This window comes from Schistocerca cancellata, chromosome 10 (assembly GCF_023864275.1).
Source record: "Schistocerca cancellata isolate TAMUIC-IGC-003103 chromosome 10, iqSchCanc2.1, whole genome shotgun sequence".
Lineage (NCBI taxonomy): Eukaryota > Metazoa > Arthropoda > Insecta > Orthoptera > Acrididae > Schistocerca > Schistocerca cancellata.
This window is the reverse complement of record NC_064635.1, coordinates 98,329,831-98,355,121: the sequence shown is the minus strand read 5'-3', so window position 1 is coordinate 98,355,121 and position 25,291 is coordinate 98,329,831. Positions and strand designations below refer to the sequence as shown.

The following is a 25,291-nucleotide window of genomic DNA, read 5'->3' as shown; positions in this document are numbered from 1 at the left end:
GATAGCGGCGGTAGTGCTCGCTCAAAGCCAGGCCCTCAGCGGCCTTCGAGGTGACCCCTTCTTTCATCTTCCTTTTCTTACGATGGCACTTATTCACTGGAATATTCGCAGCATTCGCTCCAACCGAGAGGACTCGAAGTTGCTGCTCCGCTTGCACCGTCCGCTCGTCGTAGCCCTCCAGGAAACGAAGCTACGCCCATGCGATCAAATTGCCTTGGCACACTACACCTCTGTGCGTTTTGACCTACCCCCTGTGGTAGGTATCCCTGCTCATGGAGGGGTTATGTTGCTGATCCGGGATGATATTTACTACGATCCCATCACGTTGCACACCGGCCTGCAGGCAGTTGCCATCCGCATTACTCTCCCCACTTTTACGTTTTCCTTTTGTACCGTTTACACTCAATCGTCATCTGCCGTTACCAGGGCAGACATGATGCAACTTATTGCTCAGCTACCTGCACCATTTTTGTTAACTGGAGACTTCAATGCCCACCATCCCCTTTGGGGCTCTCCAGCATCCTGCCCGAGGGGCTCCTTGTTAGCAGACCTTTTCAACCAGCTCAATCTTGTCTGCCTCAATACTGGCGCCCCTACTTTTCTTTCGGACACATCTCACACCTATTCCCATTTAGACCTCTCTATATGTACTCCCCAATTTGCACGCCGGTTAGAGTGGTATGCACTTTCTGATACATATTCGAGCGACCACTTTCCGTGTGTTATCCATCTCCTACAGCATACCCCCTCTCCATGCTCCTCTAGTTGGACCATCTCCAAGGCAGACTGGGGGCTCTTCTCTTCCAGGGCGACCTTTCAGGATCAAACCTTCACAAGCTGCGATCGTCAGGTCGCACACCTCACGGAAATCATTCTCACTGCTGCTGAATATTCCATCCCTCACCCTACTTCTTCTCCACGTCGCGTACCGGTCCCCTGGTGGACCGCAGCAAGTAGAGACGCTTTACGTGCTCGTCGACGTGCTTTACGCACATTTAAACACCACCCTACAGTGGCGAATTGTATCAATTATAAACGATTATGTGCTCAGTGTCGTTGTATTATCAAAGAAAGCAAGAAAGCCAGCTGGGCTGCTTTCACAAGCACCTTCAACAGTTTTACTCCTTCTTCTGTTGTCTGGGGTAGCCTGCGCCGGCTATCTGGCACTAAGGTCCACTCCCCAGTTTCTGGCTTGAAGGTCGCGAATGAAGTCCTTGTGGCCCCTGAGGCTGTCTCCAATGCCTTCGGCTGCTTTTTCGCAGAGGTTTCGAGCTCCGCACATTACCACCCTGCCTTCCTCCCCCACAAACAGGTAGAGGAGGCTAGGCCACCTAACTTCCGCTCCTCGAACTGTGAAAGTTATAATGCCCCATTCACCATGCGGGAACTCGAAAACGCACTTGGCCGATCACGGTCCTCCGCTCCAGGGCCTGATTCTGTTCATATTCCGATGCTGAAGAACCTTTCTCCTGTGGGTAAATGTTTTCTTCTTTGTACATACAATTGCATCTGGATTGAGGGACACGTTCCCGCATGCTGGCGCGAGTCTATTGTTGTCCCGATTCCTAAGCCGGGGAAGGACAAGCACTTGCCTTCCAGTTATCAACCTATCTCGCTTACCAGCTGTGTCTGTAAAGTGATGGAGCAAATGGTTAACTCTCGATTGGTTTGGCTGCTCGAGTCTTGACGCCTACTTACCAATGTACAATGTGGATTTCGTAGGCGCCGCTCTGCTGTTGACCATCTGGTTACCTTGTCGACCTTCATTATGAATAACTTCTTGCGGAAGCGCCCGACCGCGGCTGTGTTCTTTGATTTGGAGAAGGCTTACGACACCTGTTGGAGGGCGGGCGTTCTTCGCACCATGCATACATGGGGCCTTCGCGGTCGCCTCCCTCTTTTTATTCGTTCCTTTTTAATGGATCGACAGTTCAGGGTAAGTGTGGGTTCTGTCCTGTCCGACACCTTTTGCCAGGAGAATGGGGTACCACAGGGCTCAGTTTTGAGCGTCGCTCTCTTCGCCATCGCGATCAATCCAATAATGGATTGCCTCCCAGCTGATGTATCAGGCTCCCTTTTCGTGGACGATTTTACCATCTATTGCAGCGCGCAGTGTACATGTGTCCTGGAGCGCTGTCTTCAGCGTTCTCTTGACCGTCTTTCCTTCTGGAGTGTCGCCAATGGCTTCCGTTTTTCTGCCGAGAAGACGGTCTGTATTAACTTCTGGCGCTACAAAGAGTTTCTCCCACTGTCCTTACGACTCGGTCCCGTTGCTCTCCCAATCGTGGAGACAACCAAATTTTTAGGCCTTACATTTGACAGGAAACTTAGCTGGTCTCCACATGTGTCATATTTGGCCGCCCGTTGTACCCGTTCTTTAAATGTCCTCCGTGTTCTCAGTGGTATGTCGTGGGGAGCGGATCGAACCGTCCTACTTTGTCTATATCGGTCAATCGTCCGCTCCAAGCTGGATTATGGGAGCTTCGTCTACTCCTCTGCACGGCCATCCATCTTACGCCGCCTCAACTCCATACAACATCGGGGTTTACGACTTGCGATCGGAGCATTTTATACCAGTCCCGTAGAGTGTCTTCATGCTGACGCTGGCGAATTGCCACTCACCTACCGGCGCGATATACTGCTTTGTCGGTATGCCTGTCGGCTACTGTCAATGCCCGACCATCCGTCTTATCGTTCCTTTTTTGACGACTCTCTTGACCTTCAATACGGGTTGTATGTCCCTGCCTTGCTACCCCCTGGAGTTCGCTTTCGTCGCCTCCTTCAACACCTTAATTTTTCACTCCCTGCAACCTTTCGAGTGGGCGAGAGCCACACGCCACCTTGGCTCCAGGCTCAGGTCCACGTTCACCTTGACCTCAGCTCGCTCCGGTTCGGTCTACCACTCCCGTTTTTTGGAACTTCGTTCGAAGTTCATCAACATGACTTTCATTTATACAGATGGCTCTAAGACCAATGACGGGGTCGGGTGTTCCTTTATTGTCGGGGCACAAAGTTTCAAATACCGGCTCCATGGCCATTGTTCAGTCTTCACAGCTGAGCTCTTTGCCCTCTACCAGGCTGTTCTTTACATCTGCCGCCACCGACGTTCTGCTTATGTCATCTGCTCCGACTCCCTGAGCGCCATCCAGAGCCTCAGTGATCCGTACCCGGTTCACCCTTTCGTACACCGGATCCAATGCTCTCTTCAGCAGCTGGTGGACGTCAGTTCTCCGGTTAGCTTTATGTGGGTTCCTGGCCATGTCGGTATCCCTGGGAACGAAGCTGCAGATGCTGCGGCCATGGCTGTGGTCCTCCAGCCTCGGACAGCTTCTTGTTGTGTCCCTTCGTCCGATTTGAGCAGGGTCATTTGTCGGCGCATTTTATCGCTGTGGCATGCCGATTGGGCTGTACTTACAGACAACAAGCTTCGGGCCTTAAAACTTCTTCCCGTGGCTTGGACGTCCTCCTCACGCCCTTCTCGGTGGGAGGAGGTAGTGTTGGCCAGGTTAAGAATTGGACACTGCCGGTTCAGCCATCGCCATCTGCTGACGGCTGCGCCGTCGCCGTTCTGCCCATGTGGGCACTTGCTGACGGTTCGACACATTTTAATGTCCTGTCCAGATTTTAGCACACTGCGTCTAGATCTTAACCTGCCAAGTACTTTCGATGCCATTTTAGCGGATGACCCACGAGCAGCAGCTCGTGTTCTTCGTTTTATCAATTTGACAAACCTCTCTAAGGACATTTGATGATGCTGTTTTTTAATCCTATGCCTGTCAGTCTGTCTTTTATCCTGTTTTCCCTTTTAGTTGTTGTTGTCAACTTGTGCCTCACGTTGCATTCTTAGAGTAGTCAGGGCGCTAATGACCATTGAAGTTGTGCGCCCTAAAACCACAAAAAAAACAAAAAAAAAACAAAAAAAAAACTATTACTTTCTGTGGGGTATCTGTGAGAGAAATTCATGATTATTAAAAATTATTGGTGAAGTTTTCTGCATAACACTAAGTGCTCTCATCGCCAAATACTGGATGAATATAATGTCGGTACATGAATGCAATTAGTGAAGGTGCATAAACAAGCTTACACACAGTTCCTAAATGTTAAACGTGACACAGTGTGTTAACTGTGTAACATAAGATTGTATGTTTTATTAAGCAGATAAGTACAAGATTATAAATTTTAAAATTTGATCAATAATTATGTGAAATGATGACAATAAACATTTATTTGTCCCTGCCAGTCTTCAGATAGCAAGCGTGCAACTGGAATAAAGTTCTGGCTTTCTGGAACTCGGTAATATTGATGGTTGTTTATAATTGAGTAGATTTGATGCTCAATTATACACTGATCCGTAGGTTTTCTAAAAGATAGAAACAGTTGATTCTGTTCTTTATCTGGTCATGTTGAAACACACTTAGTTTATCACTAGTTTGTTTTACTTGTGCAGATAAAGTATTTTTTATATTAACACGCAAATTCCTTTTTTGTCAATCAGGCCCTGCTGAGGAGGAAGGCACGCATCCCATCGCTCAGGTGAGTGAAAGTAGTGGATGCACGTATGAGACTGGCAGAGCAAGTGTGATTTTCACCAGTAGCATATAAAGTTTGGTTCTGTGGCATGTAATGAACCCCACACTGCTTCCTGTCCTCCTCCCAGGGTGAGGACATAGTTCATCAGCTCAGGGCTTTGAACCATTAAAATACTTCCTCCTATTCTGAGCTACTCTGCACACTACCCTCTTGCTTAATCAAATAAATTCCTTTATTAATATCCTATTCATCTCCATTTCAGTCTCATTGTGTCTCCCATGGCAGTCTGTTTCCTGACATCACAAACTTTGCAACTTCTTTAGCACTGTTAACTGAAATGCTATCTCAAGTCTAAATTTCCTGCTAAATGACCCAAAAAATATCTCAAAGACCACTCATATACTGGCTCTTAATTTAAAACAAGTAACTCTCTTTAATTATTAATGTCAAGTCTTGTGTCATTGGTTAGTGTACAGAATCTTACTGACAGCTCAACTTCATCTTCGTTCTCCGGATGTAATGGCAGTTGTCTTGATGCTGACAGTTCTAGGGGGAAGGCACATTGCTGAACAAGAATGAGACAGCAAGGAATAAACCCATGGACTGGTTGTTTGTGTTGCCATCATCATTTGTGAAAGTGGCATGGCTGGACCATGTAAAATTTGGGAATTCGTGTGGATGCTGATAACCACGCCATTGAGTGCCCCCTAATCAGGTATCATCATCATCATGATAGAATAAAACACTGAAATCATCATGAACTGTGAAGAACGATAAACTAATTATTGTTATCCCACCCTGCAGATATGCTGCATCAATCTCCACTAGATTTTGTGTGTTGTGGTTGGCAGGTGTTACTAGAGGAGGCCAAAATGCATGCGTTTTAACTCACGCAGGCTGGCGTGAGGTCTGGAACAGGACAAGGAAATTAGAATTTAGAAAAACGGACATAGCTGGTGAAATACTTAACTTTAATCCATTAATGATGAAAATCTGTCTTGATGGTACATGATTCACAATATCAATAGTAACTGATATGGGCCCCTTGCTAGGTCGTAGCAAATGAGGTAGCTGAAGGCTATGCTAAACTATCGTCTCGGCAAATGAGAGCGTATTTTGTCAGTGAACCATCACTACAAAGATGGTTGTACAGCTGGGGCGAGTGCTAGGAAGTCTCACTAGACCTGCCGTGTGGTGGCGCTCGGTCTGCAGTCACTGATAGTGGCGGCACGCGGGTCCGACATATACTACCGGACCGCGGCCGATTTAAAGGCTACCACCTAGCAAGTGTGGTGTCTGGCGGTGACACCACATTATGCACAACAGAGAAGGGTATAAAAGTTTAAAGCCATCATTTGAGTTAAAAAAAAAAAAATAATCACTTTGTGGTGGTGACCATTGTTCATCGGTACTATAGATATTGTGAGATGTACACCTTTACCAAAGCGATGTGTTGCACCATAGTTGATACTCATTAAACATGACAATAAATATTCCTTAAAATCGACACTTACCACTTACTGTTGTCTAAAATGCTTACTGATTGCAGTTGGGAACTGAGATTTCCCTGTTTTTGAGCAAATATCAGAAACACAAATGACAGGTACTCGCAATCGCAAAAACGTTTCAAAGTACCTTTCTAGAATGATATCAGACTCGTTCTCCTTCATACATTCATGGCCTGTCAAACTTCCTAAACTCTTCTGAAAATACTTTCCTGCTTGTGAAATAACTACCAAGTAAACTACTTTGAGAGGTATACTTGTCATAGTGTTTGTTATGTTTGACACGTGTTGATTAGTAATTCAATAAAACTACCTTAGTGTACTTAAGCACGTGCATCACAAATTGTGCAGTGTGATTTCAAAGTAACTGTTTAGTTACTTTTGTCGTTAGGGATTTGCTTTCAGTAATATTAATATAGGTCTCTGGTACATTAAACAGAATCAAATGATCGTTCTTGTGATCTTTCAGATCTTGCATTGACTTACTTGCCAGCTCTCATGACCATGGCAAACAGTCCTTTATCCAGTAAGTGGTTTCTTTTTCATACATCTTGTTGTTTAGGACCAATATGTGGCACAAATCTTAAAGGTCAGGAACGTGTCACATAAAATAAAATGTTTAAGAAACCAAAAAAGAGGAGCCATAAGTTTATGTAAATGCAGTCAAGAATGTAACACAGGAATGGCCGCTGAGTTGCCACCTCTCCATCTCTTTCCTCCTCCTCTTTCCTAATCATGACATTATTCCAATGGAATATTAGTGGCCTTGAATCCAAAAAGATGACTTGCGGCTGCTCTTGGAATCGCAGCCTCTGCTAGTTCTCTGCCTGCAGGAAACAAAATTGCATCCTCCAGACTGATTTGAGCTTTTGTATTTCTTCCCAGTCTGCTTTGACTCCCTCTCTCCAAAGATGGCATTCCATATCATATGAGGAGAGAGGGGAGTCATGCTGCTCATACGGAAGGACGTTGAAAGTCAACCCTTCTCCCTGACTACCCAGCTTGAAGCTATTCCTGTCTGCATTTTACTTCCTCTCCTGAACTTTTCCATATGTACTGTTTACATCCTTCAGTCATTCAGTGTCATGGACACTCTTCATCCAGCTTACTGGCCAACTCCCTCACCCCTTTCTGCTGCTCGTTGACTGTAATGCACACCATTCCCTTTGGAAATCTCCCAGAACCTGACAGAGAGGTGCCCTCTAGGCTGAACTTCTCAGTCACCTTAACCTCATTTGCCTTATCATGGGAGTACCCATCTTCCTTTTATACTACATGCACTCCTACCCATATCTGGAAATCTCCTGCACTGCCCAATTTGCCCATCATCTCATCACTGTCTCTAGTACGTACTCGAGCAACCATTTACCATTTGCTATCCATTTTCTGACTCCTACCCCACATATATTCACACCCAAATGGCAACTTTCTAGGGATGACTCGAGATTTACTGTTCCCTGGCACCCTTTGAGTAACATAATTTCACCAGTTGTGATGGCCAGGTAAAATATCTTACAAATGCTATCTTTACCACCACGCAATATTCCATTCTCGCACTTCATCTTTACTGTGCCATGTCCCAGTGCCTTGATTGACTGAGCTGTGTTGTGACTCAACTCACATGCAGAGATGTGTTCTCCATGTTTTTAACCATCATTCTATGATGGCAAACTGCATTCATTGTGAACAGTTGCATGCACAGTGTCGTTGCACCCTTCAGGATAGCAAAAATCTAGCTAGATTTCCTTAACTAATTCTTCTAACAGTTCCACTACCTCATCTGTTGTATGGGCCCTGCAGGACCAAGATCCATTGGGCTGCTATTCTGCGGAGATTTCAAGCTCCACCCACTATCATTCTGCCTTCCTCCACCAGAAACAAGTGGAGGAGGCTTGGGTAGTACCCTTATTTTGGCAGATTAGCGAGTGCTACAAGCTGCCTTTAGTATGAGGGGGCGAGAACTTGCTCTCACTTCCTATCGATCCTCCAACACAGTGCTGGACGATGTTTGCATTTGGATGTTGCTAAACCTTTCTTTTGTGGGCAAGCACTTGCTCTTTCTTATGTACAACTGCATCTGGGCAGAGGGCGCCGTTTGCCAGATGCCAGCATAAAGACACTGTCATTCCCATACCCGTACCCATGCCCAGTAAGGAAAAATACCATCCTTCTAGTTACTGCCCCATTTCTCCCACAAGCTGTGTTTGCAAACTGATGAAACATGTAATTCATGCCTGGCTGGTATAGTGACTAGAGTGTGGCAATTCACTGACCACTGTACTGTACGGATTTTGAGCAGGCCGTCCTGCAGCTGACCATCTCATCACTTTGTCTACGTGTGTCGCGAATGGTTTTCTGTGGATATATCAGACACTGGCAGTGTTTTTAAATTTGCAGAAAGCCTAAAACACCTTCTGAAGGATGGGTGTTCCTGATCTCTCTACATGTGGCACTTCTGAGGCCACATGCCCCATGTCCTTCAGGTATTTTTAAAGTATTGATTTTTCAAGGAATGTTGGTACTGCCTTGTCAGACACCTTTACCAGGAAGTTGGTGTGCCTCAGGGTACTGTTTTGAGTGTGACCCTCTTTGCTATTGCCTTTAACCTTATTATGTCCTGTCTCCTGCAGGTCATCTCCAGCAGTCTACTGTTGCCCACCCCTACCCTGTTACCCTCCCACACCCTGTCCCAGCCTCCTCCTTACCCCCACATGATTGCCTGTCTCATCATGTGCAACTGCACGCAGCCTGGCTTCAGCTGCCAGAGAGTCTGATCACGTGTGTGAGAGTTGCATTTGCATGAGTATGTGAGTGTATGTTATCTATATATAACAGAGGCCTTGTTCACTGAGAGCTCACTTTCTTACAGTTTTTCTTTTCTTTTTTTTTTTTTTTTTTTTTTTTTTTTTTTTTTTTTTTTTTTTTTTTTTTTTTTTTTGTCGGTCCTGTGTGCCTTCCATGGTATTGTTAAATTTATTTCTGAAGAATTGTGATGGCTCGAGGCATTGAGGTGCTGAGGTAGGGGTCAGTGTACACTCATCAGCAAACAAACAATTGTGCCTTATTAGACAAAAGCCAGGAAAGATCAGACCATTTGGCAATAGTGCCGTAAAAACCAGACCAGGGATTGATCTCGGGGAGATGAGTGTCATTGGTGTGGTAAATGTGAGTTGTCTGATACTAACTCAGTATTCATGTATGCCCCATATGCTAGTGATCGCTTACTTAACTGCATAGGTTATGGACCTGACTCTCAGAAGGTTCAAATCACTGACATAAGCACACTCTTAGCCTTAGTACATTTATTGGCATTCAGATTCTAAGTGCTCACTGTCTACCATTCAATCAACTAAGAATGGAAGACCAGTTTTACCAACAAGTTTTTTGTATTCCACTGCCACTCATATTCTTCATTTTGCAGCTTGAAAATATATCTCTGCATGTTTTGGAATGAAGGTTAAGGCCTCAAAATTACCTGCTCTTCCCAAATCCTTTCTCCATGGTGAAATGATAGAAGCATTGCACGGTAACCTGAAGGTGCAGAGTTCAAAGCTACTCATTTCCATTTTTTAATTGTTTTTGCAAATTCACTAGAAAGAGAGACAGATTTTTTGGACATTTATGCAAATAATGAAATTGAGTGTCTGAGTAATGAAATAGCTGCTCTTGTTGCGTATGGGCTTCACTCTGTTTCAGATACATTTATTAAACTACCTGTAGCTAAAGTCATGAAAGTTATAATGTTTTATGATAGAGAAAATAACCAACAACAAAAGCAACATTTGAAGAGCTCTTCTTAAAAGACAGAATGAAACATGATACCTTTAACAGTTCATGATAAGAAATGTTACACACTACTACAACCACACTTAATACTTACCATCCTTAAATGTTTAAAGCAGTGGTTAAAATTTCCCAGAGTACTTTGACAAAGTGTGAACAAATAATGATGTACTTGTGCACCTACATACAGCCATTAAAGCTCTAATGAATGGGCAGGCAGCATTATCAAATTAGTTATCAACATTACTGGGTCAGCTACTTGTCAGAGAATATTAACTATAATCTATTAGATCTATTATGAACTACCAGAAAGAAGAATGCCAACAATTAAAAGCTTCCAGATGCATTTGAACTTGGATGTTGGCATCTTAAGTACTCACTTATGTGCCTTTACTGATGTAGATGTAGAATGGGTGCCAAGTTTGATATAGCTATTTGAACACAAACCAGACCTCATGGCAAAGAATAGAAACAGTAAAACTAATGATTCACAGTATCATCCAGTTGCAGGCCTAGGTAAGCCAAGTGTTGCAACAAAACATTTGATCATATTCCATCAGATCTCATCTGTCACATGTGCCAAACTATAACTTCACTTTCCATTACAGTGCTTGTGTATAGTCCAGCACAATATCAACATTGTGAAGTGCACTTCCACAAACATTTCTACAGCAAAAAGAGATCAAATTTCTTCACGGGGTTTACAATACTATTCAGGATTTCATCACACAATGTTTGTCTTGTTTGGGAGTCCTAGTGTACTGCATATCGTGCTCGAAAAAGGGAACAGGGAGAAGGGGAAGATAAGGAAGATGATGGCGAGGTGAGTTGCAGTCTTGTGTTAGACCATCATAGCAACAATAGTTGCGGGCACAGATCAGTGGAAGATGTCATGGAAGGCCTTAGAACATCACTGAGACCCTAATTACAAGTAACAGACATAAGAAATAAATGAATACACCTTTGGTTGTCGTTACCCATGCCCTGGCTCCACTCAAACCATTAATGTTTGCTTGACTGTGATATTCCTGTGGTGCTGCTTGTGAGTGGATGACTGTAACTGAGGTATTGTCAGAGGTGTTAGTCATCAGAAATGGCATATTAGTCCAATGCTGATTTCTCTCTTGTCATGCTGATAAATGCCAAAAATGTTTAAGGAAATTTTGTTCAAATATGTGGCCTGTCCTCAGTGTAAGCTGTGCAAGGTTAAGCAAATGTCTGCAGTATGCAGATGATTTGGCTTTCCATCCATGCTTGTCACATATCTGGCAGAGTCGTGAATTTCTATGTATCCTGTGTTGACATGACAAATATTAAGGGGTAGTAACGTGCATTTTTAAAGCTATACAAATTCACCCCAAGTGTGACTATGGGAATGGAAGTTGCCTGAGTATTGGGAACTTTGGATAAAATATCAACCTGTGTGATTGATGAATCTTTGGAATGTCAGAAGTCTACCCCTACTATAAACAGAATTTTAAAGAATTTTGTTGAAGGAGGCACTATCAGCAGAATGCCTGGCTCAAGATACTGAGCCCACAGCAGTATAACACATAGCTTGCCTGTAAGAGCCAACTAATCCCTCCCCTAGATACGAAGCAGTTGTAGTGAGTGACCAACTTCCCAGTTCCAATGATGCAGTTAACTGAGGGCCAAGGAAAGCTGTACTCCACGCACAATGATCCACTATAAAACAGGAACTCAGTGAGGAAATGTTACACTGGCTGGCAGCCAGAGCTCCATCTGAATGCAATGTGGAAAAATGTACTTTTCACAGATAAGTTGTCTTACCAAGACCAAACAGTAGTTTAGCAGCCGCGAGGGTCCAGACATAATGGGGAATAAGTGGTGACAACAGGTAGTACTAGCCGATTGTCAGTTTCCTGGGGGCGTTGGTTTCCCCGCTGGGGGCGTTGGTTTCCCCGCTGGGGGCGTTAGTTTCCCCGCTGGGGGCGTTGGTTTCCCCGCTGGGGGCGTTGGTTTCGTTTCCCCGCTGGGGGCGTTGGTTTTGTTTCCCCGCTGGGGGCGTTGGTTTCGTTTCCCCGCTGGGGGCGTTGGTTTCGTTTCCCCGCTGGGGGCGTTGGTTTCGTTTCCCCGCTGGGGGCGTTGGTTTCGTTTCCCCGCTGGGGGCGTTGGTTTCGTTTCCCCGCTGGGGGCGTTGGTTTCGTTTCCCCGCTGGGGGCGTTGGTTTCGTTTCCCCGCTGGGGGCGTTGGTTTCGTTTCCCCGCTGGGGGCGTTGGTTTCGTTTCCCCGCTGGGGGCGTTGGTTTCGTTTCCCCGCTGGGGGCGTTGGTTTCGTTTCCCCGCTGGGGGCGTTGGTTTCGTTTCCCCGCTGGGGGCGTTGGTTTCGTTTCCCCGCTGGGGGCGTTGGTTTCGTTTCCCCGCTGGGGGCGTTGGTTTCGTTTCCCCGCTGGGGGCGTTGGTTTCGTTTCCCCGCTGGGGGCGTTGGTTTCGTTTCCCCGCTGGGGGCGTTGGTTTCGTTTCCCCGCTGGGGGCGTTGGTTTCGTTTCCCCGCTGGGGGCGTTGGTTTCGTTTCCCCGCTGGGGGCGTTGGTTTCGTTTCCCCGCTGGGGGCGTTGGTTTCGTTTCCCCGCTGGGGGCGTTGGTTTCGTTTCCCCGCTGGGGGCGTCGGTTTCGTTTCCCCGCTGGGGGCGTCGGTTTCGTTTCCCCGCTGGGGGCGTCGGTTTCGTTTCCCCGCTGGGGGCGTCGGTTTCGTTTCCCCGCTGGGGGCGTCGGTTTCGTTTCCCCGCTGGGGGCGTCGGTTTCGTTTCCCCGCTGGGGGCGTCGGATTTCTGTGAGAGGAGCAGGAATGCTTCCTCAGTAGCAGGCCATATGCCCACATTTTGAAGAAAGTGGTGCTGCATTTAGTTTGAATGCTGTATTGTGGAGGGGAATTCATGCTACAGGAGGAATATTCACTTGTGTATAGGTCTGCTCATTCAACTGCAGCTGTCCAACATAGACATTAATGTAATGGACTGGCTGTGAGAGACTGCTCACTTGAACACAATGGAAATTATGTGTGTGTAAGTAGCACGAACACACAGAGAACTGGTTGTGAAACACACCATTTATAGCTGATGCTCTTTTGGACTGCTTTTTTTGAAGCCTCGGTGGGGTTGCCTCTTCTGACAAATGGGTCCAATGCCTCACAAATTCAGTGCCAGGGTGCATGACTGAAGTCAGAAATGATGGGGCATTCTGGATAAAATGTTATGGACTGAGAACATTTTACTTTCTTTCCTTGTTCTGCTGTGCAGTGTTCTGTCAGTGAGAGCCAGCACAAAATCTCTTGGTGACAGAAAAATATCAAAGATGAGAGAAGGAAATTTGAGCTAGTTCTAGTTGGCATTATCCTTGTACCTGAAATAAATTTGTTTTAATTTAATATTTTGAGTATTACATTCTCTTTACTTGCTCTCTGCCTACATACATGAAATGAATAAATCAAGAGAGCCCCCTTTTTAGGGCTATTTTTTGTTATGTCAAATTCATCTCTCTCCCACTCTATTGCCACCCATGAGACTCGGCCAAAAATGTGCAAAATATATCTTCTCTCTCTCTCTCTCTCTCTCTCTCTTCTCTCTCTCCTCTCTCTCTCCCTCTCTCTCTCTCTCTCTCTCACACACACACACACACACACACACACACACACACACACACACACACACAGAGGCAAATTACAAATTGGAAAGTCTCTCATGACCAAATAAGAAAACAGGGCAGTAGGATAATTTGTAGTTTCTAAATGGTGTTTATATATAGAAATTGGTCTGTATGCTGCATTTATTTGATGGAGTACATGTGTTTCCTCATGCTGTATGTAGAATAAGAAACAATATGACATTTAATTTCTGTTGGACAAAACGTGTTTATTTCTTGTCTGAATCCTGGGCTATAGCAATGAACTTTGTCCAGAGATTGTTCTTCCTTCATGTAATGGAGGAAAAATGCAACTGTGGACACTGCATCATGTAATTTCCCCATGCATCCTCCACAGCCTGACTAAACACAGCTTTGTTAGAGGCCATCTGATCTCGACTGTCGGTCATTTGTCCCAATCAGAGCTACCTTACAATAGCAAGACCGTGCACTCAATTTGCTTACTAAATCACAATCTGTCTTACATCACTGCACCCTTCAGTAAGAGTGATAGATTTGGTGAGTGGGAAGTAACTATACTGCCACTCATCTCAGACACTTCATACTTGCAGAACTGCAGTGCGAAAGGAGGGAGGTAGGGTGGGTGGAAGGGAGGTAGGAGGGAAGTCAGTATGGAACTGATGTAGCAGAAAATCAGTTTGTAAAGTAAGCACCACTTGGTATTAGGCTCATACTCACCCAGTTTATGGACTGCAGTTGTTCTTGTTGTTGTTATTGTTATTGTCAGTCCGAATGGGGTTTGATGCGGTTCTCCACTCTGGTCTACCTTGTGCAAGCATCCTTCGCTCTCGGTAACCATTATTAAATTCATTATCATGTGTTTAAATCTGGTAGGAGGCATACAGTAATGATTGTAACACAGTACCACATGGAATGACTTCAGTGCAGTCACCACCACCAATTTCTGTGCAAGTGACTGGTCAGAGAATTCTGTACTGCCTTCACAGAGTGAATAAAAGTACTTGTTTCTCATGAGGTACAGCAGTGCTGGAAGTTAAGCCACATCCTGTTAGCAACTGACACAAGCTGAGTGGACCAAAATCCATTTAGTTCACTTTCAGAGGACTAATTCCAGACCACTGCTGTAGCCCCTCAATGAGCTATGGACATTTGTGGACGTGTTTAGTCAGATGTTTTTACCTATTTTTCCACTTTTTGTTTCCATTTTAATTTCTTGTATTTCCTTTGCTTTGACTGCCATTGGGACCCTAGTTGTTGGGCTGCCCCAGTCCAATTACGCTCCTGCTCAAGTCACTACTCGACAAAAAATTCTTATTTGCAGTTTCCTCTTTATTGGATGTGTTCACATTAGTCACATTGTGTTGCTGCTGTCATAATATCAGCTTCCATCCCTGTTAGCCATGACCACGGAGATATGCACGGCCAAAATACAAAGTTGCTTCAAAATTGTCCACAGCAATTGCTCCAACAGCTTCCCAATTAAATGCTCGAATATACCAAAATGGGATAATGATGCATTGCCTGTAGTTCTGTCAAACTGTGCTCTTACAGATTACTTCAAAGAAATTACTTTTGAAATTTCCTTTCCCCTCCAAGTGATGTAGGACTTGCCTTATGCATGTCAAGGAATACAAATTTACATTGCAGTTGGATTTTGTGTAAATGTTACATTAGTTTCTTGTAAAAGTTGTAACAGCAGTCCCTGAAAGGAATACCTGATGTTAGGTCATCAGTACTGAGTACCACACTTGTTGATGATAGTTTTGTTGGTTAAGCTGTGTATCCAAATTGGCATATAGTTCCTTTAGTTGCTGGATATAAAATTTTCCAATTGTTTAAACTCCCACACCTTTATGCTGGTTCTTCATGCAGTCATTGTTGCTCTCTGCAGTGTTACTATGAATATGTGCTAGGCTGTTACAGTATTTGTGATTTATGATGCCATATATCATTGCTACCAATGTCACATAGTACACTTCAAGACACCTACACTATCTTCTTTGTAAATTAGATATACTTTTCTGCATATCACCTTAACACTGTCCACAGTATGAAGTGGCTTCCGCCTAGTCATTCACTATGAAACACACAAGTCTCACTTGTTCTGTGTGTACAGGTACAAATCAGTGAGGCTGATACACTGATGCCAGTTGCCACTGATGCATTTTTACAGGAGAATGCCATCAATAGCGATTTGGATGCCTACAGTGCTATATTTCAATCACATTGCAGTCTGCTGTAGCAGTGTGAACAACAAGAGCTATTGAGTGCAGTTTGGGGGCTAACTGAGCATGTGCTAATCAACACAAAATACATAATTCACATAGAAAATAACTATCCAAACCCTAACCAACAATGTACCTTGAACAAACTGCTTGCATCTGTAAGAAGCTCCCTAACAGGGTAGTGCGACTTAATTGAAATGAAAACTTATGTGCTGGCCATGCGTGTTAAGTATCTGTGGGCTTACCCTCAACACATTAAACCTCCTTACCTCTAGAGCAGCTATTGGCATGTTGGAATCCAAAATATGAACTTTGATGAAGAATTACTCTAACAGAACAACACTCTGGAACAGGTTAGTACACCCCTAAATAGACAAAGCTCATAAAATCATAATGTATTGTTGAGACCAGTGTCCTCCAGTTTTGTAGGTATGCAGTCATTACAGTACTTGCAGATAGTTTAAATTGTTTCGATCAGGATTCCCGGTAATCATGTGACCTTTATGGCTTCCTATCAACATCACACTACTAATACAAAAGAAAGTGAGTCACATAGTTGTAAGCTGCCACAACTCTGCTACACTACATGGCATGTCATTTGAGACATGTGCCACTTGAAATGTTGTGGCTCAACACTTTGGGATCCGCTGGTTCTCAGTAACTTGAAATCCAATGGAGACACTATCAGAATTGTACATGACATAATTTCTCTATCTCCTAACTGTGACAGTCTGTAATTTTATAATGGTCTGTTATTCCTTCCCCCTTTCATGAGGGGTGTTCATTCCAGCAAACTATGCTGTACCTTTATTTCGGTCACTGGCAGTGTCCCTACACCAGCCTCCAAACACCAATGTTGACTTGCTTTTTGTGGGCACCTTTGTCCTTCTCTGTGACAGTGGCTGTATATGGCAGCTGTAATGAACTCAGACAATTAAAATTAAAATATTTTGTGGTTCTTCACTTGGATCATTATGCAGTTTTCATCAATCTCACTTTTATAAAATTTCACATGTATGTACTTGCCACAGCACCTGATTCCTCATCTCCATCACTATTTTAGTTTAGCAACTTCTTGACATTAAAATGAGCATGTGCAGTGAGAAGACAACCACTACCACATATCAAGATGTTTGATTTACACTCAAATTCTGTTGATGTAAAGTTATTCAGCTTCTTAATATTTTTGCAGATGCCGCAGAAGTTGAGGATGGAGGAGCTGTTGGCAGGTGAGATATTTGCTTTCTTCAGTAGCTTAATTACACATTAAAGTTATGACTTTAATATTTTATTATGTGGTACTTTATTTTTCATCTTTTTCTTTGAAATTAATATTCCATTGGTGGTGTGCTAAACAATTTTTGTGAAACAGTTTTTCAAAATTCTATACTGTAACATAACACTGGATGTTAAGTATGTCATACATAATTCATACTGAAAATTGGCGGTGTTATTGTAACTATGTAAGATTGGTTACAAATGTGCAGTTGCATTGAAAATGTGTACTGTGGTAGATTGTGAGGGAAATGTGGTCAAAGAGAAAAAAGACAAATTTTTAAGTACCAAATTGACATTTAGAAATTTGTCATTGTAATGTTAAGCAAACATTACAAATAGGCATACTACGATAAGTAGTAATGAATTTTGCCACCTGACTGATGTGTGAAATAGCCAGACCCATCTGGGTGCCACAGTTACTATCAATCCCTCACCTGCCAAGAGTGTTATTGACTACCCGGTGACAACATGCTACTGAGTACAAGGTGGCTGACTTGTTGGTGGCTTCACAACTTGTGTACTGCATTCTCGAGACCCATCTCATACTCCTCTCACCCCCTCTACTCCCATACCAGCTTCCCTAATTTGAAAATTTTGGAGTTCCCCTTAACTTACGTTTCACAATCCTTCCCTCAGTACTAGCCACCCCTACACTGCCCTTTCCCATGCCTAGCTCTGTACCTGTACCTGTACCTGTACCTCTACCTCCTATGTTACACCCTCTGCCATCCCATCCCCTCTATGACATTTGCATTAAATCTGTCCACCACAACTCCTCACGCAGTTGGCCTGCAGGTTTATGACAATTTATCTGGTTGGCAGAGGGACAGAACGCAACAAATGTTATTCCAGGCTTAGCCTTTTACTGCTTATTTCCAGATTAACCCTTTCATGGCCAATCGAACATCTTAGGCTGATGCATAACACTGTAGTGTTTCCTACAAGTTAAAAAACTCAGACTATACCTACTGGAGACTTAAATCATCATAAATAATATACTTTGTTTCGCTGTTCACTTCAGTCTGTTGGGATAACTTTCTGGATCCACAACTGTAGAAATCATGTGATTTTGTAACAAAGAGCCATGTTCAAAGTGTATTTTCACCCCAAAGGAAGTATGTCAAGATCATTGAACAGAGAGCAGAGAAGATGAAATCTGAGGGTGCAAGATCAGATGAAAAGGGTGGGTGCAAAATGACTTCTCAATCCAGTTGTTCTATAGTGTTTGTTGCCAGTCTAGCAGAATGCTGGTGACTGTTACTGTGGAATAGCACCACTTCACACAGTCTTCCTGGATGTTTTTCTGGGACTATATCTGCAAGATGTCTGTTGTTGACAATAAATACCAATAGGAAAGTTACACCTCATGCAAGCAACTCGTAGTGCACCACATGGTCACCTACATCTACATCTACATGATTACTCTGCAATTCACATTTAAGTGCTTGGCAGAGGGTTCATCCAACCACAATCGTACTATCTCTCTACCATTCCACTCCCGAACAGCGCATGGCAAAAATGAACACCTAAACCTTTCTGTTGGAGCTCTGATTTCTCTTATTTTATTTTGATGATTATTCCTACCTATGTAGATTGGTCTCAACAAAATATTTTCGCATTCAGAAGAGAAAGTTGGTGATTGAAAATTCGTAAATAGATCTCGCCGCAATGAAAAACGTCTTTGTTTTAATGACTTCCATCCCAACTCACATATCATATCTGCTACGCTCTCTCCCCTATTACGTGATAATACAAAATGAGCTGCCCTTTTTTGCACCCTTTCGATGTCCTCTGTCAATCCCACCTGATAAGGCTTCCACATCCCGCAGCAATATTCTAACACCGGACCTCTGCACAATATCGATAACATTATCTTGTGTGGATGCTCAAAAGTCTATGTGGCACTGATGCTTTGTTTGGACTAAAGCATTCATTTCCGTTCTTTGTCTTACATTAGCATAAAAACAAAATTTCTAGTCATCAGTAACAATACAGGTTAGAAATGGTCAGTGGTATTCACCCTCTAATGAAGAACAAGCAAGAGGTTAATGTACATACGGCCAACCACTGATTTATATGGTTTGGCATGTGGTACCCGTATGCTTTATTGTTGAACCTTCTCCATTGTATTCAAATGCTGCACAGTGACGGAATGGTCATACTTCATCACATTTTCTGGTTCTTGAGTGCAATGATGTGCATCATCGTGGATTAATGCATTCAGATGATCTTCATCAAATGCTGAAGGTCTTTCTGAAAATGGAGGGTCAATAATGTCAAAACAATCATCCTTTAAATTAGAAAATCTTTCCTTGCCATGCTCTGTCCCATGGCATTATCCCCATACATGGTGAAAACGTTACCATTGAAACCACATATTCATAAACACCACTGTTCTCATTTTGCCCACTTAGCCATTTTAAATTAAAATGTAGCAGTGCTTTGTGTCAACATAATATTCATAGAATGACAATTTACCTAAAAGAATGTGTCCACATTAAGTGAGAACAAGGTAATGTACTTCGTAAAAATGGTGGAAAAGACAACTGTATCCTTTGATCCCTAGGCATATGAACTTCTCTTAGATCACATGTAATGCCCCCAACAACACAAAACACAATGATGGGAAAGGCTGACTTAAAGCATACATTGTGTGCTCACTGTTACATTATTGGTATCGGCTGCATAAGTAACAATAACACTGTGCACACTGTTCACTTAAGACGTCTCTCTGTTTTTGCTCCCAACATTTAGTGTTCTAATGATGTACCAACATCATAATGCATTGATGATGGGTGGTTTAAATAAAAAATATGTACAAATGAAATGAGCTTCATGACAAGGCTGAAGATATATCGGTACATAGGACACTGCATAGAACTACATGGAACATTGTAGATGTAACTGTAGATGTGCTCCAAGGAAGTGTGTGGGGCCCTTGATATTGATGTTTTATATTAATGACATCACAGACATTCTTCTTCTTTTTGTTTTTCTGTTTGGGGTATCTAATGACCACATCCTAATTTCAATGCTTCCTCCTTTGTTCTTCTTCCAGGTTTCCTTCGTCTTCATTATCTATCCTTTTTTCTTCCTCAGACGATTCTGACCCTGTCTTCCTCTTCTTCTTCCTGCCTTGGAATGCTTCCATTTGCAACACTTTCTTCTTGAAATCCTATCATTCTGCTGGGTCTTTTTCTTGTATTTCTTTCCAAATCTTTCCTAACTACTTGAATCTGTCCTGTTGTTGACATCTTGTCCCAAAGATGCTCAACAATCTGTTTGGTTAACCTGTTGCTGTTCACTCTGTATACATGTCCAGCTCTTCTGCAGCATTTCAATTGTTTTTCCTATGCTGCAATATACTTCATTACTTCTTAATATTCATACTCATGGATTTCCTAGCAGTCTGAGTATTTTTCAAATGATTCTTAATTCTAGGACTTGAAGTTTGTATAATTCATAATTCAACATTAAACATTCACTTGCATAGAGACAATCTGGTTTTACTACTGTGCTGTAGTGCTGTATTTTCAAATTTTTAGACACACACATCTTGTTGTAAATGTTCATGTTTATATCATATGCTTTCTCCATTTTAGATACTATTTTGTCTACAGCAAATATTTTTGAAACCATTGCCTTGAATCTTTCCTCCCAAATATTTAAATTTATAAACCCTCTTTATCTGTTCATTATCTGTTACTAGGATTTCTGGGTCATTATTTTATGTTTGTCCTAAAAAAAAATTTTCTACAGAACTTTTAAAGCTGCTTTGTTAGGTATTCCTTCTAAGAGGTTGATTTGTATTTCTGAATTTGTTATATTTTTATAAAGAATGGCATAATCATTTGCAAATACTAGACACTGAATTTCAGTATCTCTTTTTCCTGAAGTCTCCAGTCTCATTGTGACAGCTTATGTTCTTTGCCTTTTGTTTCAATTATCTTACTATTTCCTCTAAGATGCAGTTGAGGTGGTGTGGAAACATGTTGTCACCCTGCATTTCACCTGTTATTTTGAGTGCCTTAGGTGTTTCACACCAAAACTTTACTTATGCTTCAGTGTGTGGGTGTTTCACGAATAAGGTTTGCTAGCTTAGTGTAATGCCAAGTTCTCGAGTCACTTTACCCACTGTTTACCTGTCAATCAAACGCTTTTCTAAAACCTGTAAATGTTAAAACTATGTCTTAAAATTCGTATGGACTTGAAGTTGAAATTCTGTTCTGCGCCAGATTCGATCTTTCTAAATCTACTCTGATATTCTCCCAAATGGCTGTCAAGTGTTACTTCTACCTTGTTTAGTAATATTGTTAAAAATATAATACAGCCCACTGGCAACAGATATATACCTGTGCAATTATTTAGATAGTGCCTATGACTTTTTTTGTGCACAGGATGGATAGGAGCCACTTTCCAGTTTCCCATATTTCTTCAGACATAATCTAAAGGTTAGTTGTCATTTCTGCTTGTCACCAGTTATGGTTGAGATGATTTTATTTCTTCTCCACTGGCTTTGTTGTTTTTCAGGTTTTGTTTGTTTGTTTCTTTGTTTGTTTGCTGTAGGTGGTAGATCTGCTTCCATGTTTTCATCAAATATCTGGAAATTCTAGCTAACAATTCAGTTATCTACAGTTCAAGAGTTGATCAAAGTACTTTCTTGGTAATTTACATGTGTGGTTATTGCTTAGACCTATTTTACCATTTTCGTCTCTGATACATTAGAGCATGGTAGCCCTTTTCAATAAAACCATGACTGTATGTATGAGAGCATTTTTTCTGCTCTAGTACACAGTGATTGTTTTTTATCACTAATTATGATACTCGTGTCATCTGCAAATTGTAGAATTTTTGCTGAGCTGTCTGGAGCCTGTATATCATTGATATAAATTAGAAACAACAACGGGCCCAGAATGCTGCCCTGAGGAACACCTATTTAAATTTGTTTTGGTTCGGATATGGGTTTAAAATTGTGAAGATTGTTGGATGACCTCAGCTCAACAATTCTTCTTGCGATATTTCAGAGAAATGGCTATTTGCAACAGCAGATTAAGAAAGTCCTGCAAATAAAAACTGCAGAAAAATCACAGGAAAAGGATGAGGAAGTGGAAAGTGAAGTGAAATCTACAGCCTTTCTCCATATGTGGGTGATATTTCTTCTAAAATTGCTGGAATCTTGAAGAAACATAAAGTGGATGTGATATTCCGCCCACCCGCTAAGACTGCAGCCTTGTTGGGATCTGTTATGGATGATCTGCTCTTGCAAAAGGCGGGAGTTTATGAAATCCCTTGTGAGTGTGGAAAATGTTACATAGGGCTACCACGTGCACTGTACAGGAACGATGCATCGAACACCAGCGGTACTCAGGTCTCCTTCAGTCCAACAAATCAGCAGTTGCTGAACATTGCATTTCTACTGGCCATGCCATGGATTATATAGATGTTAAGATTTTAACTACTGCTTCATCTTTCTGGGACTCAGTTGTTAAGGAAGCTGTAGAAATACAACTAGCCGACAACCTGCTAAACCATGACGAAGGATTTCATCTTGACAATGCTTGGAAACCACTTATTTCACACCTTCGTTCAGAAAGAATTTCTGTATCTTCACTTCTGACAGATGTTACCTCTTTCAAAGATTAATTATTTATTTACAGGCACGGTGGATTCACAGCAGCACTATTTTGTTTGCACTCTGCGCTTATATGTTTATCTTTGCTATATAAATCTTAACTATGACTAGTGCAGTAGTGGCAACTTTGATATCTTTGATGCATGCGCTTTTAATCCTCAGCAGCTTAGTATCACATGACTCTCCATATAAATAGGCATGCACAAATACTATGAACTCAGTCTCTGACTCGCCTTGAAGACTGCTGGGAGGTTTCTAGCTGAAATATTACAAGAAGAATTGTCGCTGTCCCAAGTGCACACCTGAAAGATGATGGAACAATTTAGTTGTTTACAGTTCAAGAGTTGATCAAAGTACTTATTAGTAATTTACAGGTGTGGTTATTGCTTGGACCTATTTTACCATTTTCATCTGTGATGTACATTATTGGTATAGGAGTAGTAGTAGTAGTAGTAGTTGTTGTTGTTGTTGATGATGATGATGATGATGATGATGATGATGATGATGATGATGATTTTTAACAGTCATAGAAAACACACACACACCTTAAAAGACCACTTTCATTCATTCAGTATAAAAGAGAGAATTGTTATAATTCCAACATTCCTCTTTTGTGTCTCACTGCATGTATAATTTATTGAAATAACTGCCCTTTGGAAGCCTATGCATCAGCAGGACAGTGTGGTGACCCACGGAGTACCTATTTCCACAGCCAAGCACATAGTTTCTCACTGAAAGCTGCTGTTAAAACTCTCCAGTGCTGAAGGTGCATATTGTTCCATGTCGAAAATTCACCATATAAAAAATGAAAATAAATCTAATGAACAATATGACAGGTTGTTATATGTTATTATTTTCATACTGTATTAATGACATTTTTTAAAATGTCATTCATTAAGAAGGCATCACTCCTTTGAAGTGGTATGTACAAGCATATTCCATGAAAGTTGTGTGCTAATTGACACTGTCTAAAAGTTTCCTTTTTACGCAGACCATGAATGTGGCTTTCTGTTTCTTCGTAATGTCTTCTGAGATTGATTAGAGGCGCAGTATGGCAACAGTGTGTGTTAAAATTAACATATGTTCCAGTCATTGCAGCCATAATGTGGGAATAGTAGAAGGAGCACATCACTAAAGCAGTAAATAAAGTTATTAAGAGATGCTTTCCTCTCTGTGTGTACAGTTGCAGCTGCTGGAAGACGGCGGCAACTCGAGGAAGATGCTGTACCCAGTAAAGAAGCGAGAGCTGGAGGTGCCAGGCATTCAGTGGGTGAGTAGTAGTGAGACCCCACAGTGGGAGGCTTGTGAATCAAATGTATCAGGACAACTATTAGTGGACATTAAGATGGAGTGTGTCCACCCTTCTCCTTTATGGTGGCTTGAACTCTTCTGTTTGTACTTTCATTGAGACGTCTGAACCTCTGTGAAGGAATGGCAGCCCATTCTTCCTTGAGAGCTAAACCCAAAGAAGGTAGAGATGTTGGACATCAGGTTTGGAATGATGTCACCATTATGACTCGTCCCGAAGATGATCCATTGCTTTCAGGTTGGAACATTGGCACGCAAGTTCACTTCAGGAATGTCATTGTCCATAAATCTTCGCCTCACAATGCTGCTCAGTGACAGGCGGCATTGTTGAGCTGATTGTCAGTCTTTGTGTCTGAACACTTCCTCTGCTGAAGACAGTACACTACCGTCAAATACATAATTATCCTTCTGAATTTAGCATTTTCTAAAGTGCAATAAGAGGACAACAAGTTAATGATGAGGAATTGCATACTGTAACACTGCCTCCTCTTCACGTGATTATTGGTACTAAAGATGATGGCAGGTAAAGTTCAGCCAGCATTCAGCTAACCCAAATCCTTCAGTCACATTTCCATGGAATATAGAATGATTTGTCACTTCACTCCTAGTCCCCTGCTTCCAGTTGTCCACTGTTCAGTGGACATTGCTCATTACGTGACCTTCAGTATTGTTTAGTGTTGACAACAGGAGTGTGCGGTTTTGAGAAACTGTTCAGCCATTGCAACCAGGACTGCGAAGAGTGAGGGGTGGCCATGGGGCAAGACACATGAGCCCCACGTAAAAATATAGCAAACCAATTTTATTAGCAATGTAATGTAAGTGGAGTGGCTCCAAATGTTTGTATAAGTTAAACGTGTGTGTGTGTGTGTGTGTGTGTTTTTTTTCTCATGCCACCACTTGGTAGCTTGGTAACACTGCCCCCCCACCCCTCCGGGGGCACGCCATTCCTTGGTGGGTTCATTCTTGGCTACCATGGGGCCCCAGGCTTTGCAGCACCTTTTCCCTTTTGTGTTGTATGTCAATCATCTTGCTGTTCTTTTTCCCCTTGGGGAACATGTCTGGGGTATTCTTGGGAATGTCCAGCATTCTGTCACTGATGTACAAACAATCTCACCTTTGTCTTCCGCTCCATTTTCCTTTCTCTGTTCCCCTTCTCTTGTTCCTCCGCTTCTGCGTTCGAGGGTCCTCTTTCTCTTCTTGCTCCCTGTGTGCTCCTAAAGGCTGGCCCATCTGTGCATAACAGGTAACTGGGTGACTCATAATTCCCAGCCCCGTGTTGACAGGTCGGATTCTCTCGTTCCTCCTGCTGTAGGCCAGTCTCAGGGTGGGGTGTGTGCTTGAGCAGTAAACTTTCCAAATTGCCATACATTCCAAACCCAATGTGCTGCTACCAATGTCATCATTTTAA

General features: G+C 42.6%; 1 protein-coding gene across 1 annotated transcript in view; it reads right to left on the bottom strand.

Annotated features, from left to right (window-relative positions):
- LOC126106164 (basic salivary proline-rich protein 1-like) overlaps positions 1-14,680 on the bottom strand; it is a 66,763-nt gene extending 52,083 nt beyond the window's left edge. The window contains exons 1-3 of the mRNA XM_049912404.1: positions 14,620-14,680; positions 14,345-14,466; positions 11,710-12,608 (exon numbers count right to left, since the gene is read on the bottom strand). Coding sequence (XP_049768361.1) covers positions 11,710-12,608; positions 14,345-14,466; positions 14,620-14,680 — 1,082 coding nt within the window. The remainder of the gene's footprint in view (positions 1-11,709; positions 12,609-14,344; positions 14,467-14,619) is intronic.
- Between the last annotated feature and the right edge of the window lie 10,611 nt (positions 14,681-25,291).